This window comes from Bombina bombina, chromosome 8 (assembly GCF_027579735.1).
Source record: "Bombina bombina isolate aBomBom1 chromosome 8, aBomBom1.pri, whole genome shotgun sequence".
Taxonomy (NCBI): domain Eukaryota; kingdom Metazoa; phylum Chordata; class Amphibia; order Anura; family Bombinatoridae; genus Bombina; species Bombina bombina.
In genome coordinates this window covers 20,134,495-20,149,168 of record NC_069506.1, presented here as the reverse complement: position 1 = coordinate 20,149,168, position 14,674 = coordinate 20,134,495, and the positions used below count along the sequence as shown (strand labels likewise).

Here is a 14,674-nt window from a genome sequence, read left to right as displayed (position 1 = left end):
TTTATTTCATGATTCAGATAGAACATAAAATTTTAAGCAACTTTCTAATTTACTTCTATTATCAAATGTTATTTCTTCTCTCGGTATCTTTATTTGAAAAAGCAGGAATGTAAGCTTAGGAGCCGGTCCATTTTTTTATTCAGCACCCTGGATAGCGCTTGCTGATTGGTTATGGAGAGTCAAATCACTGCTGTGTGTGTCACTGGCAGCCAGAGAAGTAAAAGTATTGATGTATATGTTACTGACAGCCAATGGGATCAAATCATTGCTCACACCAGTGGCAATTTACCTACAGGGGGTCCAGTATTTATGTGGACAGATGACAACCGTAAGAGTGGAGAATGGTACCATATTAAAATGTATTTACCTGAATATATATGTGAGCGGTTTTATTAAAACTTATTTATCGTTGCTGTTCCCCAAAAACAAGGAGATAGCAGAAATAAAAGAACCAGCTGTTACCTATAGTAACCGAGCTATACACGACATATAGGACCGAAGGCATGCCGGGTAATGTAGTTTTATGTTTAAAAGTAACTTGCCAGGGACCTAAGCGCGAAGAAAGGTGTATTCCTACATCCTCGAAGGGAATGATGGGAGATGTAGTCTAGTTGGACATTGCTTTTTTACTGCTAGGTCACGCTAAGTCAGCGCCCCCTTCTGGTTGTTCTGATTAATGCGATCCTTTATCTGACGAGAGGACGTGATGATGACGTGATAATATCGCGACCATTGGGCGGGAAGAACAAAATCCCCGGTAAGTAGTGTTCGGTAAATGACTGGGGGCTGTCGGTGAGCCGCTCTCTCTGAGTCTAGAGGTGGTCTAGTTCTTTCCTTTTTCTCCCCATAGTACTTCCCCGATATATGCATTGTGCACACTGTATGTAGGTTTTATATTACTGTATTTCCCCCCCTGTGTTTACAAATATCTTAGGATTTTGAGCAACTATAAAAAGTGATATGAAACTTTTTCTTTTTTTTTTAAGTCACAGAACATATCAGAAATTGCACATGATCTGCACAAAAAATGGTTTTAACAAGCTCTCATTTTGATTAGCAACATTTGCAGGGTCATGCTCCTTGTAAAGCCAATTGAGGGTGTGTTTGTGTATATATATATAATTTCCTAAGTTACTGACAGCTATAAATATCTTGTGTTGATCACGCCTAACACTGTGTAGCATGTTTCAGGGTCAGTTTCTGAGGATTACAGGATGTGCTCAAGCCTGTCAGGGTCAGCGGTAAAAATAAAATATTCAGAGTTAAATTGCAAGAAAGTTGTGCAAAATAAGTAGCATATAACAAAGGACCTTATAGTGGGGGGAAACAACTAAATTACATGTAATTTTAAGGCAATCGACCATAGAACACTGTGTGGTTAATCCTAGCAAAAGGGGTTAAACACACTGGAGGAATACCAATCAGGACTCGGAGAAATGCTGGTCCTCTGCGAAATTGCTGCTACTAGTATAGGATCAGTAGACTTAAAGGCACAGGAAACCGCATCCGAAAAACGGGCATGTGCTCTGTAACCCCCTGATGTTAGCGTCGCTCGTTCATGTATTTCTCAAGCATGCATGGGAATTGCAGGGTCCATAACATAGTGATGCTATTGTGAAAAGTACACGTGAGTGTGCATCGAGTGATGTTTGTAACTGTGCTGTCAGTAACTCAGCTAACCATTGCTTAAATATGACGTGTAAATAGTTTAACCCACCATGAACGTCACATAATAGAATAATGGATATTCTAAGTGGGGGACGGAAAGCTGTTGACGAACAGGTAATAAATTACATTTATATAGAATAAAACAAAGATTTTTTAGGCCCTGGAGTTTAAACAATGCTCAATTCGTACTAAGGGGCCCAAAGTGTGCCAAGAAAATATCCCCCACACCATTACATCCCCAGCAGCAACCTTAACCATTGATCCAAGGCAGGATGGATCCATGCTTTCATGTTGTTTACGCCAGATTCTGACCCTACTATCTGAATGCTGCAGCTAAAATCAACTCATCAGACCAGGCAACGTTTTTTCCTTCTATTGTCAAATTTTGGTGAGCCTGTGCGAATTATAGTCTCTGTTTCCTTTTCTGTTTCTTAGCTGACAGGAGTGGTACCGGGTGTGGTCTTCTGCTGCTGTAGCCTATCTGCTTCAAGGTTCAAAGTGTTGTGCATTCAGAGATGGTGTTCTGCATACCTTGGTTGTAACGGGTGGTTATTTGAGTTACTGTTGCCTTTCTATTATCTCGCCTGTCCATTCTTCTCTGACCTCAACAAGGCATTGTCGTCCACACAACTGCCGCTCACTTGATATTTTCACAGTAAATAATTGTTTCAAAAAGACCAGAGTACAAGTTTTTCTGCTGTGTGTGTATATGTGTATATATATATATATATATATATAACGTTTCCTGGACTGTGTATTTATACATCTCTGCACACACCCTGGAATTGCTTTCTGGAGAATTTCTGTGACCACTCCTGTGTATTACATTACCTCATATTGTGTGAGGATACTTCATGTGAATGGTTTAACCATATGCTGTGTGTTTTTATTTGTAAAATAAAAAGCAATATTACACTATATTAGCTTTTCTCTTTTATGGGCTATCACCTTTGGGAGGAAAACAGACAGAGGAATACCTACTCCAAGGAGGCGGATGACACGTCACTGACTCCTACCTATACACACAGGAATTCTACTACCCTCTACTAGTTGCGGCAACTTACCTCATATGATTGAGGTATTTTCTGGTAAGGGGAATATTATTCCACTTAGCCATCTTATTGGATTTCTGGCTTTACAGAAATATATATATATTATCTATATGGAGTTGAGTTTCAGAGTTCAGCGCACATAGAATGGAGAAAAACAAAACCAAATGATGGTGCAGTATGTCAGTACTAGGCAATCAAAAACTAAAAGTGAGATTTAAATGTGCTCACCTTATTTAACCTCAAACATGTGAGGTATGTTGGAAGCATGGAGGGGATGTAATCCCTATCTGTGGTAAAGATGTTTCCAGCTGGTATGGTGGAAATCTTGATATCCCTGGAGTAGAAATATGTTGGTATTTCAGACAAACTTCTCCTCTCTGGAGTTAGGTAGATAAACTTTAATTCTTTTTGCTGAATTTCTTTCCTTGTTGCTGTTTATTTCTTTTCCCCTTCTTTATACTTGAAAGGCTTCTCCTCTCTGGAGTATGGTATAAACTTTATGTATGCAAACCAATTAGTGCTCAGTTTACATACTATGAGATCAATTGTGGATATTATTTGCAGCACTCATGAGATGTGTATAAATGATGCTTGCAAGGACACAAAGTGAAATTTAAAATAAAAACACTTTTATTTTCCAATGTCCAATAAAAAATGATAAACAGAAATCCTCTTTAATAATAGTTCAGATCAGGAACAGAATAGGTGAGCAGATGAAATATAGTATATTTCTTTAAATCCGGTAGTGAGTTTTTTATCAGGGCTGGTGCAAAAACAGCTAGCTGATAAAAGTTGCTGATATTGTGGTATAGGATGCTGTAAGTACAGCTGAAAGTAAATTCCTTGTGGTTTTGAGCTCTGAAAAGTTCCCAGAGTTCAGGTGGATAAGTTGGTGTTTATGGTGGAAAACCGTAATAAATAGTTACATGAACTGCTGTAAATACAGCTAGATGATGATTCCTTGTGGTTTTTTGAGCTCTAGATAGCTCACAATATCCGGATGGATGTGGATTCTTAAGCCTGTCAGTGACAGGGTCCGTTGCTGAAGTGTTTGAAGCTTGGTCTCCCTGGACAGGAAGTGACGTCAGAAGTGGGCGTGCCCTTACGCGTTTCGTGAATTACATTCACTTCATCAGAGGGTATCCAACTCCATACCTTTTTTTTCCTTCACATTCCATTTGATGATAGTGGAATATTCAGAAACTAGCTGCCATTGAAATATATCAGGAGGAACTATTTAGAGCAAAATAACCATTTGCAACGTACACAGCGCAGATCAAGAAACACCCAAGCAAATATATATATATATATTTTTATATATATATATATATATACACACACACACACATTTTTATCAACATTGACTGATATTTATTATTTTATATTTTAATACTTTGTTCTTAAATGGTTTGTTTTAGCGTAGAAATTTCATGCACTGTTGACCCCTCCATTTTCTCACTATCTACATATACGTATAGGCATGAGTTTTTCCTCACGCCTGTCTTATCTGTAATCCAATAGCTGCATATTTTTCTTTCTGTATAATGGCGCATATTTAGTAGTGCTGCTTGTTTTCATTTCAGTTTTCTGGTTTGTGACATTCTACTTGTTTGTTTGTTTTATATATATATATATATATATATATATATATATATATATATATATATATATATAATTTTATATTAATGTCCCTTTGCCAGCTGTCATCCAGCTGGCAAAATCAAAAATGGATTTGTTTAAAGCTAAAATGTGATGACCCAACTTCCAAACACATGGGGGGGCCCCAGGTCAATATTTTAGAAGCATTAAGGGCCACATGTAAACTTTATGATTATTTACCACACAAATACTAATATTCTTCCTACAAATGTCCAGTAGCACAGGGGATTTAGATAAGGTTGGAGGCTAGTCTCTGCTGGTCTCCCCTCCAGAAGGCACATTTGAGTTCTGGCCACCTGAAGCACACAGTTTTAGTTTTGCATTTTCCCGGATTACAACAACTACCATAAACATTCCTAGCTCTGCTTTTTCCCTGGTGCTGCAAAGACTAGTGCAGAGGGCAGCATGAGGCCCTTAGGCCGTCAGTTGTCTGCCCCTGCATTACAACATCCCTTAAGCACCTCTTTTTAAGGCAAAGATAAAAGAAAAATGTGGCTTGCTTACAAATTTGTAACCCCTTAACGACCGCTACATACTATCTACGTCACGGGTCTTCAAGGGTTTTCTTTTTTTATAATAGCGCTATTATACCTTCTCTTCTCCCTTCTTGTCACTGGAAATAGCACAGTTATGCCGCTTGCGGTGAGACCATGCTATTAATTGCTCAATCCCCATAGAAAGACCAGCGATGTATAGGGTACGTTGCTGGTCTTTAAGGGGTTAAAGGATCAAATCATACATTTGTCCAGCACTTGTGTGTGTATATAAGCAATGGGTGCAACTCTGTTTAGGGCTTTGCACCACACCCCCCAACTTAAAGGGACACTAAACCCAAAATTTTTCTTTCACGAATCAGAGCATGCAATTTTAAGCAACTTTCTAATTTACTCCTATAATCAATTTTTCTTTGTTCTATTGCTATATTTATTTAAAAAGCAGGACTGTGATGCGTAGGAGCCGGCCCATTTTTGGTTGAGAACCTGGTTTATGCTTGCTTATTGGTGGGTTAAAGTAATCTTCCAATAAGCAAGCGCTATCCATTGTGCTGAACCTGAAATGGGCTGGCTGCTAAGATTTACATTCCTGCTTTTAAAGTAAAGATAGCAAGAGAACAAAGAAAAATTGATAATAGGAGTAAATTAGAAAGTTGCTTAAAATTTCATGCTCTATCTGAATCATGAAAGAAAAAATTTGGTTTCAGTGTCCCTTTAATAAGCAGTAAGGCAAAGCATAGCAAACCTTCAACAATGTTTTATTAAAGGAACAATTCCAGAATTATTATTATTTAAAAGATAGCTAATCCTTTTATTACCCATTCCTCAATTTTGCATAACCAACACGGTTGAATAAATACACTTTCTTTCATGTAATTGGCAAGAGTCCATGAGCTAGTGACGTATGGGATATACACTCCTACCAGGAGGTGCAAGGTTTCCCAAACCTCAAAATGCCTATAAATACACCCCTCACCACACCCACAATTCAGTTTTACAAACTTTGCCTCCTATGGAGGTGATGAAGTAAGTTTGTGCTAAGATTTCTACGTTGATATGCGCTTCTCAGCATTTTTTGAAGCCCGATTCCTCTCAGAGTACAGCGAATGTCAGAGGGATGTGAAGGGAGTATCACCTATTGAATGCAATGGTTTTCCTCACGGGAGATCTATTTCATAGGTTCTCTGTTATCGGTCGTAGAGATTCATCTCCTACCTCCCTTTTCAGATCGACGATATACTCTCATATTCCATTACCTCTACTGATAGCCAAACCAGTACTGAAACGGTTATCTGCTATATGTGGATGGGTGTCTTTTGGAAAGTATGTTTTCATTACTTAAGACACTCTCAGCTATGGTTTGGCACTTTATTCATTTATATGAAGTTATTTATATATATATATATATATATATATATATATATATATATATATATATATATATATATATATATATATATATATATTCTTGCGCAAAGTTACGTTCGTTGACGCAAATTCGTCATTTCCGTCGTCTTAGTTGACGGCGAGTCCTTCACAAGGTTGCGTCATCTATGACGCGAGTGTGTCATTTTCAGACGTTTTTGGCTCCAAAAAATACTTTTCTGTTTGTTGTGCGTCATACTTGGCGCCAAACATTTTCATTTTTTAACACCCCATTCTTATTTGCCTCTTGCCTTTTTCTATGTCAGAGGGCTATGCTGTTTGCATTTTTTACCATTCCTGAAACTGCCATAAAAGGAAATTGATAATTTTGCTTTATATGTTGTTTTTTTCTCTTACATTTGCAAGATGTCTCAATCTGATCCTGTCTCATAATTCACTGTTGGATCCCTGCTGCCTGATAACAGTTCTACCAAAGCTAAGTGCATTTGTTGTAAACCTGTGGAGATTATACCTCCAGCTGTGGTTTGTAATAGTTGTCATGATAAACTTTTACATGCAGAAAATGTATCCATCAGTAGTAGTTCATTACCTGTTGCTGTTCCCTCAATATCTAATGCACAAGATATACCAGTAAATTTAAAACAATTTATTTATGATTCTATTCAGAAGGCTTTGTCTGCCATTCCACCGTCTAATAAATGTAAAAGGTCTTATAAAACTTCTCATAGAGTTGATGAAATTTCAAATGACCGGCAACATACTGATTTATCTTTCTCTGATGAGGATCTATCTGATTCAGAAGATCCTGCCTCAGATATTGACACTGACAAATCCTCTTATTTAAAAAAGTGTTGATTACATTGGATATGGAGGAAACTAGTCCTCTTGATATTAAAACTAGTAAACGTTTAAATTCGGTTTATAAACCTCCTGTGGTTATTCCAGAGGTTTTTCCAGTTCCTGATGCTATTTCTGATATGATTTCTAAAGAATGGAATAGACCTGGTACTTCTTTTATTCCTTCTTCAAGGTTTAAAAAAATTTATCCTTTGCCAGCAGTTAGATTGGAGTTCTGGGAAAAGATCCCCAAAGTTGATGGGGCTATCTCTACTCTTGCTAAACAGTACTATTCCTACGAAAGATAGTACTTCTTTTAAAGATCCTTTTGATAGGAAACTTGAATCTTATCCAAGGAAAGCTTATTTATATTCAGGTCATCTTCTTAGGCCTGCAATTTCTTTGGCTGATGTTGCAGCTGCTTCAACTTTTTGGTTTGAGACTTTAGCGCAACAAGTATCGGATCAAGATTTGTCTAGCATTGTTAAGTTTATTCAACATGCTAATAATTTCATTTCTGATGCCATTTTTGATATCTTCAAAATTGATGTTAGATTTGTCTTTAGCTATTTTAGAATTTGTCTTTAGCTATACTTGGAATGCTGATATGGCTTCTAAGTCCACATTGCTATCTCTTCCTTTTCAAGGTAATACATTATTTGGTTCTCAGTTGGATTCAATCATTTCAACTGTCACTGGGGGGAGGAGGGAGTTTTTTTTGCCTCAGGATAAAAAAAACCTAAGGGCAAATCTAAAGCTTCTAACCGTTTTCGTTCCTTTTGACATTAGGAACAGAAATCTAACCCTTCCCCAAAGGAATCTGTTTCCAATTGGAAGCCTTCCTCAAATTGGAATAAATCCAAGCCTTTTAAGAGTTCAAAGCCAGCCCCCAAGTCTGCATAAAGGTGTGGCCCTCATTCCAGCTCAGCTGGTAGGGGGCAGATTAAAATTTTTCAGATGTTTGGATCAATTCGGTCCAAAATCATTGGATTCAGAGTATTGTCTCTCAGGGGTACAAAATAGGATATAGAGTAAGACAGGCTGTGAGAAGATGTTTTCTCTCATGCATTCCAGCGAACCCAGTAAAAGCTCAGGCTTTCCTGGAGTTATCAGGGGTAATCATGCCAGTTCCGTTTCAGGAACAGGGTCTGGGGTTTTATTCAAATCTATTCATTGTCCCAAAGAAAGAAAATTCATTCAGACCAGTTTTAGATCTAAAGATTTTGAATCGATATGTAAGAGTACCAACTTTCAAAATGGTGACTATAAGGACTATTCTGCCTTTTGTTCAGCAAGGGCATTATATGTCCACAATAGACTTACAGGATGCATATCTTCATATTCCGATTCATCCGGATCACTTTCAGTTCCTGAGATTCTCTTTTCTAGACAAGCATTACCAATTTGTTGCTCTTCCTTTTGGCCTTGCAACAGCTCCAATAATCTTTTCAAAGGTTCTTGGTTCCCTACTATCTGTAATCATAGAGAGCGGGGTATTGTGGTGTTTCCTTATTTGGACGATATCTTGGTACTCACTCAGTCTTTACATTCTGCAGAATCTCACACAAATCAACTAGTGTTGTTTCTTCAAAGACATGGTTGGAGGATCAATTTACCAAAACGTTCTTTGATTCCTCAGACAAAGGTAACCTTTTTAGGTTTCCAGATATATTCAGTGTCCATGACTCTCTCTAACAGACAAGAGACGTTTGAAATTGGTTGCAGCTTGTCGGAACCTTCAGTCTGTCATTCCCTTCAGTAGCTATGTGCATGGAAGTTTTAGGTCTCATGACTGCAGCATCGGACGCAATCCCCTTTGCTCGTTTTCATATGAGACCTCCAGCTTTGTATAATGAACCAATGGTGCAGGGATTATACAAGGATATAACAATTAATATCCTTAAATCCCAATGTTCGACTTTCTCTGACTTAATGGTTAGATCACCATCGTATAATTCTAAGGACCTCTTTCATCCGTCCAACCTGGACTGTGATCACAACAGATGCGAGTCTTTCAGGTTGGGGAGCTGTTTTGGGATCTCTGACAGTACAAGGGGTTTGGAAATCTCAAGAGGCGAGATTACCAATCAATATTTTGGAACTATGTGCGATTTTCAGAGCTCTTCAAATTTGGCCTCTGTTGAAGAGAGAACCGTTCATTTTGTTTTCAGACAGACAATATCACAACTGTGGCATATGTCAATCATCAGGGTGGGACTCGCAGTCCTCAAGCTATGAAAGAAGTATCTTGGATACTTGTTTGGGCGGAATCCAGCTCCTGTCTAATTTCTGCGGTTCATATCCCAGGTATAGACAATTGGGAAGCGGATTATCTCAGTCCTCAGACTTTACATCCTGGAGAATGGTCTCTCCACCCAGATGTGTTTTCTCAAATTGTTCAGATGAGGGGTCTTCCAGAAATAGATCTTATGACATCTCATCTAAACAAGAAACTTCCCAGGTACCTGTCCAGGTCCAGGGATCTTCAGGCGGAAGCAGTGGATGCGTTGACACTTCCGTGGTGTTATCAACCTGCTTATATTTTCCCGCCTCTAGTTCTTCTTCCAAGAGTGATCTCCAAAATCATCATGGAGCAATCATTTGTGCTGCTGGTGGCTCCAGCATGGTCTCGCAGGTTTTGGTATGCGGATCTTGTTTGGATGTCCAGTTGCCAACCATGGCCACTTCCATTAAGACCAGACCTTCTATATCAAGGTCCGTTTTTCCATCAGGATCTCAAATCATTAAATTTGAAGGTATGGAAATTGAACGCTTCGTGCTTAGTCATAAAGGTTTCTCTGACTCAGTGATTACTATGTTGCAGGCTCGTAAATCTGTTTCTAGAAAGATTTATTATCGAGTTTGGAAGACTTATGTTTCATGGTGTTCTTCTCATAAATTCTCTTGACATTCTTTTAGAATCCCTAGAATTTTACAGTTTCTTCAGGATGGTTTGGATAAAGGTTTGTCTGCAAGTTCCTTGAAAGGACAAATCTCTGCTCTTTCTGTTTTATTCCACAGGAAAATTGCTAAACTTCCTGATATTCATTGTTTTGTTCAGGCTTTGGTTCGTATCAAGCCTGTCATTAAATCAATCTCTCCTCCTTGGAGTCTAAAATTGGTTTTGAAGGCTTTATAGGCTCCTCCATTTGAGCTTATGCATTCTTTGGACTTTCTTGGAAAGTGTTGCTCATTTTGGCCATCTCTTTTGCTAGAAGAGTTTCTGAATTATCTGCTCTTTCTTGTGATTCTCCTTTTCTGATTTTTCATCAGGATAAGGCAGTTTTGCGGACTTCATTTAAATTCTTACCTAAGGTTGTGAATTCTAACAACATTAATAGAGAAATTGTTGTCCCTTCTTTGTGTCCTAATCCTAAGAATTATTTGGAGAGATCTTTACATTCTTTGGATGTGGTGAGAGCTCTGAAATATTATTTTGAAGCAACTAAAGATTTCAGGAAGACTTCTAGTCTGTTTATCTTTTCTGGTTCCAGGAAAGGTCAGAAGGCTTCTGCCATTTCTTTGGCATCGTGGTTAAAGCTTTTGATTCATCAAGCTTATTTGGAGTCGGGTAAAGCCCCGCCTCAGAGAATTACAGCTCATTCTACTAGATCAGTTTTCACTTCTTGGGCTTTTAAGAATGAAGCTTCAGTTGATCAGATTTGCAAAGCAGCAACTTGGTCTTCTTTGCATACATTTACTAAATTCTACCATTTTGATGTATTTGCTTCTTTGGAAGCAGTTTTTGGTAGGAAAGTTCTTCAGGCAGCTGTTTCAGTTTGATTCTTCTGCTTATGATTTTAAGTTTTTCTTTTTTGAGAATAAACTTATATTTGGGTTGTGGATTCATTTTTTTCAGCGAAATGGCTGTTTTTATTTTGTCCTTCCCTCTCTAATGACTCTTGCGTGGAGTTCCACATCTTGGGTTGATATCCCATACGTCACTAGCTCATGGACTCTTGCCAATTACATGAAAGAAAACATAATTTATGTAAGAATTTACCTGATAAATTCATTTCTTTCATATTGGTAAGAGTCCATGAGACCCACACTTTTTATGGTGGTTATGATTTTTTGTATAAAGCACAATTATTTCCAAATTCCTTTTGTTGATGCTTTTTACTCATTTCTTTATCACCCCACTTCTTGGCTATTCGTTAAACTGAATTGTGGGTATGATGAGGGGTGTATTTATAGGCATTTTGAGGTTTGGGAAACTTTGCCCCTCCTGGTATGATTGTATATCCCATACGTCACTAGCTCATGGAGTCTTGCCAATATGAAAGAAATGAATTTATCAGGTAAGTTCTTACATAAATTATGTTTTTACTTCTGTAATTACCTTGTAGCTAAGCCTCTTTAGACTGCCCCTTATTTCAGTTTTTTGTTAGACTTACATTTTAGCCAATCAGTGCTGACACAAAAATAACTCCCCAGGAGTGAGTACTAGGCTTGTGCATTTTTCTTTAGGATCCAGATGCAGAAGTAAACTCTATTCTGCTTTTTTCTGAGTCTGATTAATTCTGGTGCAAGATCACCACGTTAAAGGGACAGTATACAGTAATTTTCATATAACTGCATGCAATAGACACTACTATAAAGAATAAGATGCACAGATATAAAAATCCAGTATAAAACCGTTTAAAAACTTACTTAGAAGCTCCCAGTTTAGCTCTCTGTATAAAATGTTACTGGAACACCCACTGCAAGTGGGAAATAGCAGACACTTCCCCCCTTCCCCTACCTTTGCATATGAAAAGACCCTTTACACAAACTGAAGCAAGCTGGAGTAGGTATAAGACGGTATTCTCCTAAAACTTTGTGGCTTGGTTAGGAGTTTGAAAATCAGAGCAATGTTATTTAAAAATAAGCAAAACTATCCATTTTTAAAACAAAAAAAAACTGTACTGGCTGTATAAATGGATCATCTACAAAACATTTATGCAAAGAAAAATCGAGTGTATAATGTCCCTTTAAGGATCAGCATATTAGTGACACCTTGTGGACAAGAATAATTACTACATCTCAACCATCTTTGTCTCAATAATGCAATAGTGCTTCTTTAGGAGTATACCAGATCCACTTAAAGAAACACTTGAAAAAAAAAATTAAAGAACAAAAATAAAGACCAATCAAAATCTTTGTTTAAACCTTTAGGGGTTAGTGCCTCTAATTTATGTATCCAGAACATCTCCCCTAGTTTTCAAAAGATGTTCCCTGTCACCGCCCCTTCTAGGTCTAACTACTTGTTCTATGATTTGAAACCTGAATTTACTAATGTGTCCCATAGAGAGGCAGTGTGAGGAAACTGGTGCTTCCTTATCCCTACTTCTAATATTTGATTTATGTTCTGTTATCCTCTCTAAGCTCCCCACAGGTCTCGCTTACATAGATTAACCCACATGGGCATTTAATTGTGTAGAAAAGTCAGAAATTGCCCAAGCACCAAGGGTGTAGCAAAACTTGTTTGCAGGTGTGCCAACTATTGGACCTGCACCAAGGTCCCAAGAAAACAGTCCAAAAATAATAGTATAGCTGCACCACCAATTGTATTAAAACATCATGTTTTTATTTAGCCACTTTAAAACAGACAACGTTTCGGACCCATCTCCTTATTCATGTCTAACCTTATAAAGGCTGTAGCACCACCCACCACACCTATTTTCACCTGTGCATTTAATTGTGTAGATAACAAATGACGATCTGCATATTTAAATACTCCCTTATATGAAATTTCATACCATTTGTTGGGTGATAAAAAATAAATAAAAAGAATTCACCCTTAATCATGGAACTGCAATGACTGTATGATTAAGGGTGAGTTTTTTTTTTTTATTATCACCCAACAAATGATATGAAATTTTATATAAGAGGGTGATTGGAAGTCTATAGTACTGAGTGTGTAAAATAAAACCTGTAGACATAATCATATTTTGTTTGTTATATAGTTTTTTTCTTTATTTTCTGCAGACGTGAGTAGAGATGGAACGCCGGACTTTGGCCCAGGAGCTGCGAAGATGGGCCGTGGAAGAAATGGGGCTTCCAGCTCAGAAAGCACCAAGTGAAGACACACTGCAGCGGTGAGGAGGGCATGTAGGGCTAGTTCTCAGTATGTTCATTATGTTTATCTTCCTTGCACAAGATAATAGTGCAGCTCAGAAAAATTTGTTTTGGACAAAATTTTCATTCCGAAAAATTTGTTTCCCCAAATATTCGGTGGCTGCACTATTCGGTATTCGTTTAATTTTAAAACAAAACGGAAACTGAAAGTGAAACGGTAAAAGGGAACGAAAATCCCATTTGCGTGACGAATGTGCATTCATCCGAGAAACAAATGCACATCTATAATAAATAACTGTATTTGTCATAGAAAATTTTGCTGGGTGGGGACGGTGTAATATTCTGCAATATTTTATAATTTTCAGTTTTTTAAATGTGGGGGTTAAATACATAGAGGTCCAGGGTCCCGAATGACCAACCGGCCACCGCATTCTACAGTGAACAAAACTGCTGAATGCACATGTCGAGTCTCTAGTCTTAAATTGCAAGTTCTAACTATTAAACACGTGATTTTTTTTTTTCTCTAATGGCCCTTTAATCTATCCAAAGCACACAGTAATTAAATAATTTAACATAATTTGAGAGGGGTGTTGCGATTAGTTGAGATGCGACCAACACACACACAGACCCATGTGACGTGGGAATCACTCCCGATTGGATGATAAATCTGTGTGACATTGATAGATCTTATTGGCTTTGGATCCTTTTAAAGAGCTTTGGAGTGGGGCGACAAAGCAGCGGCAAAACGTGTGTCAGGTGTTCGCACTGCCCTCCTGCATGTCTTTACTAACCTGTTAATCTGTTGGCCATGTTATGGCATTATTTAGACTGCTCTAATTGTTTCCAAGTTGTGGGGTTTCAGTACGATTACACTGGCGGTATTAGCAACCAGCCTAGACTATTATGCAAGACTATTTAAACTGTTGATACTTTAATAGACTAGGGAATCATTTTCCTCATAGTAGTCTGGCTGGTGTACTTTACTTATTCATTTGTATACTGCTCCTTTTTTAATTGCTTATTGGCGGTTTTTCTCTTATTAAGTTTGACTGTAGAGGGCATACAGGAAGGCAGCGGTTAAATACACACACTTTGTATTACTCTTTTAATGTGGGACAATATAATCCTTTTATTTAACATAATTTAATAAAGGTTAAGTTTTAGAGTTTTTTTTTTCTTCTAACCCTACTCATTGCTATATTTGTTAGTTACCACCACACACACAGTTGTAAGAGTGCCATATAATGTTTCCTTTTCTTTTCCTTTTTATATATTATGCCCTGTGTTTAACCAAGTGTAGAAGGGAGTGTGTTAAAGGGTCAGCAGAGGTGAAAAGGAGGGTATTGGTGTTTTGTTGGGCAAACCTTTTTACACAGTAAAAATAGGAAAGTTTTGTAAGGTAAGTCTCTGGCCTATGTTTCCTCTAATATATTTGTGCTAGCACCCTACATACACACACATACATACACAATCTGTTGGCGCTCTACAAATAACCGATAATAATAATATACACACACC

At 37.7% G+C, this 14,674-nt stretch overlaps 1 protein-coding gene across 1 annotated transcript in view; it reads left to right on the top strand.

The window, feature by feature from the left end:
- Positions 1 to 2,521: 2,521 nt before the first annotated feature.
- The window catches only part of HAUS5 (HAUS augmin like complex subunit 5), a 62,566-nt gene continuing 50,413 nt past the window's right edge, over positions 2,522 to 14,674 (top strand). Inside the window, exons 1-2 of the mRNA XM_053690174.1 lie at positions 2,522 to 2,756; positions 13,067 to 13,176. Of these exons, the coding sequence (XP_053546149.1) occupies positions 13,079 to 13,176 (98 nt within the window). The 5' untranslated portion in view covers positions 2,522 to 2,756; positions 13,067 to 13,078. The remainder of the gene's footprint in view (positions 2,757 to 13,066; positions 13,177 to 14,674) is intronic.